General features: G+C 51.4%; 1 protein-coding gene across 1 annotated transcript; it reads right to left on the minus strand.

The window, feature by feature from the left end:
* Positions 1-426: 426 nt before the first annotated feature.
* On the minus strand, positions 427-2795 carry ENH_00021640 (hypothetical protein; the record flags this gene model as incomplete). The annotated part of the gene is made up of 5 exons (XM_013579543.1): positions 427-609; positions 1405-1475; positions 1683-1767; positions 1928-2416; positions 2535-2795. The coding sequence occupies 5 exons, from the start codon at positions 2793-2795 to the stop codon at positions 427-429; spliced, it is 1089 nt and encodes a 362-aa protein (XP_013434997.1).
* Between the last annotated feature and the right edge of the window lie 614 nt (positions 2796-3409).

A 3409-nucleotide genomic window follows, 5' to 3' on the forward strand; every position in this document is an offset into this window, starting at 1 on the left:
AACTTGGGGCCAAAAAATGCCTTCAGAGAAGCTTTGCGCATGGTGGCTCCAGCAGCCTGCTTTTCTAGCACTGTAGAAAAGCGGTCTGCTTGGCGCCTTGGCACTGCAGCACAAAAATATCAGCCCTGCATTGCTGCAGGCCCAGCAATACACTCCAAAATCAAATGAGGTTTACAGCTTCTGCAGCTAGTACAAATGCAACTGCTGCAGCACCAATCGCCAAGGCGGTCTGTTTGCTTTCATTGCCTACGCTCGCTTTTGCAGGCGGTTCACCTGGTGCGTTTGTGGTTGTTTCGCGGCCACACAATGATTTTCTCTGCAATACGTTATCAGCATGCAGTTTGCGCATGGCTTTATGTGCTCCTTTGGGAGAGCCTGCCTCTTTAGACACTTCACTCCTGGTGCCTCCGCCGGTTCCTGCAGTTGCTACATCTGAGGCAGCTGCACTTGCAGCTTCTCCGACTGTCGCCTGAACAGTTCGCACTGGGCCAACGAGCTCATTCGCAGAACAGCCGCTGGCACGATTGTCTGCTTGAATTGCTGCATTTGTTTTCGGCTCCCCTTGTTCGCCGCCCCGTTCGGCGCGATTGCTTCAATTTGCTTTGGTCCCTGCATCATATTGGACAGAAACTCGTGCACTGTGTGCTAGCTTTAGACGAGGAGTCGAAAAGCTCAGAAGATAGCAGTGGTAAGCAACAAAGCAATCGCGAGAAACTAGCAAGCTGAAGGATCACCAAATATCTTCAAAAGAACTTTTCCTGTGCAGGCTGCAGCATCCGGCTTTTCTAAGACTCTATAATAAAGCTTTGTAGGGCCGTCTGCCACTGCAGCACAAACAAATCAGGCCTGTGAGCCTGCAAACTCAGCGTCGCAGTTGGAAATGCAAGTTGTGCTGCTACACTGTGCACACTCAAGGGATGGTCAAGTTGCGAGCAAGACGTTGTAAAGTGTAAGACAAGAACTCAAGCAAGTCCTGCTTGAAGCTTCACGTGCACCTACACCTTGTCCGCTCCGCACAGCGTGAAACCACGACGCTCATCTCTTCCGTTAGTGCCAACAAATCGCGTGTAAACTGCAATGTCATTACCACCCCACAACAGCGTTTTGCCAATGGTCCCAACTGTGGCTAGACTCCCCATTGCCACACGAGGACTGGAAGACTAACTCTCTCAGCCAGCTGCTTGCCAAACGGGTTTTCTAATAATAGTCTTCGCCTAAATTTGCCTAAGAGGCTTTGATTTTTCATTTCCTGCAGGGAAATCGCAGATACGGCAGACCCAGCGGGCACTGCTCCAGGAGGTGCTCTGTCGCCGAGCATTCAACTCTCCAAATTGCTGTTCGCCTCCCTACTGGTCCTTGCAGACACAAATAGAGCCTGAAGTGAGTAACAAACAAAGTACTTACTTCCTCCACAATCTCAATATGCAAGGTCACTGTACCAACGCCGCGAATATCACAGTCCGCCTTGACCCTAGCTGCAGGGACCCCCAATACACAAAGGAGAGGGCAATAAAAGTTAACTCCACGCATGCAAGCCACAGTTCAAGCAGCTCTCCGTGTGCGGAAATTTCGGAGCATGCTTATCTGCATTGGCTCATACAGGCGCTACAGGTGCTACTGCAGCTGCAGCTGTTGCTTCGCATTGATTCAAGCCGAATCAGTGACTGGCTCGGATATCTTACCTCGAAATGGTTCGCTATGGGGAGAGCAAAGGTTACCCATGGATTCCTCAAGCTTCAGTAGCTCTTGTCGCAGGACTTTATACTTCTGAAATGCGCAGGGCACACGACGCGCACCGCGTCTAGGAGGCTGTTAGAGCAGCACTAACAAACCACAAATTAAACAACATCCACTGAATTCCATGAAGGTCAGCGTGCATAGGAACCATGCTGATGGTTTTGTTGCTGTTGCTATACTGTGGACCTACGTCTGCCTTGAGGTTCGGAAAGTCATAAGGTCTTCCCAAATGTCTATAGTGGGGAGAATACAAATCCCAGAATTCCAACTTCGGGTAATAAAGCGAGCGTTCCTTTGGCTGAGGTGCCTTTGAGCTGCTGGCAGCAGTCTTACCTGCTACCCCTCCTGCTGCTGGGTTTGCTGCCACATCAGATTTTGCTGCGACGGAAGATATTTTCTTGCCGGCAGTTTCCAAGAGGCCAGCCACCCGCCCCATCCATCTTGCACGCCCTTGCCTTTCCACTGTATGTTTCCCACATTCTTTTCCAGCAGCTGGATGCCCGCGTTTGCTGTCTGGGTCGTCATCCTCCTCATCTGCTGCTGGTTTTGGAGCTACCGCAGCGGCACCGCCAGATGCTTCATCCTCACAGCTCCTGCTGACGCCTTCCTCCGCTGCGCCGGTTCCTAGCGCTTGAGCGTTAAACCTCAGGTCTCCGGACGGACTGTCTTCATCGGAGTCCTGAGTGACGCACCAAAAAGCGCAAGGTGGGAGTGGAGCACAGGGGTGAGACAGAAACTACACGCGGCACGAATCTGTTGGGTCCGATACATTTGAAGTGCAGATTTCCTACACCTACTTGCGAGCGGGATGAGATGTCACCACCCAAGTCTGAATCTCCAGTCCTGCAACCACTTTTCGACAAGTGCTGTAATTGACGTCGAACGCAGAGAGCCACAAACAGCACGACGGCGGAATAAACTAGCAGCTTTAGTGCTGTGGAATGCCCGATAACTGGCAAGCCAGAGCCTGAAATAGGCCGAGTAGCCTGAGAGAGTAAACCTGAGTCCCGGCTATTTGTCGGGCTAGGGGACAACTCATAATGCACTGCTTCCCCCATGAGTGCCAATTAAGGAGCTCGAAGGAGTCAGAACCCTGCAGCGCGTGACCCCGTAACAAAGGGCCTGAATTGACTTGGAAAGGTAGCGAGCTTGCCCAAACGTTTCAAAGAGGATTTGATGTTTTAGAGGTGGGCTGCTTTCAAGGTGTTATAAGACAAGAATTATAGTACGGGCCTTGACTGCCCAAGCGGCTCCAAACGAACACAAAATCGACGGGCATCTAGGGTGAGAGGGCCGCCCTAGTCATACTCTGGGAATGCATTGTTGGCCAGATTACAGTGGCAGAAGAAATGTTTCATTGCGTCGCTGCCTAGCTACTTGCTGCAGACGGGAGTCGTGAACGGACAAGCGTCTCCTGCATCCGCGTGGGGTAGTCCCCAATGGCGTGCTATGGCTGCTGCTTTTCCGAAAAGCTCCGGCGCTGGTCACCCTTAATTACTCAACAGGTTTTCAATATTGTTCTGTAGTATTATAAACGCTTTAATGTGTCATAGTAGCTCGCCTGAGTAACCTATCACGACACATCCCTGCAGAGGAGTCGTGGGCTCGCAGACTTGGGAGCGGTTTTGTAGAGTAAGGCGTGTGCAGCGTAGTTCGGTACTATCTAAGGTGA

The sequence above is a fragment of the Eimeria necatrix genome, genomic scaffold (genome assembly GCF_000499385.1).
Source record: "Eimeria necatrix Houghton genomic scaffold, Enh_scaff1758, whole genome shotgun sequence".
NCBI lineage: Eukaryota > Apicomplexa > Conoidasida > Eucoccidiorida > Eimeriidae > Eimeria > Eimeria necatrix.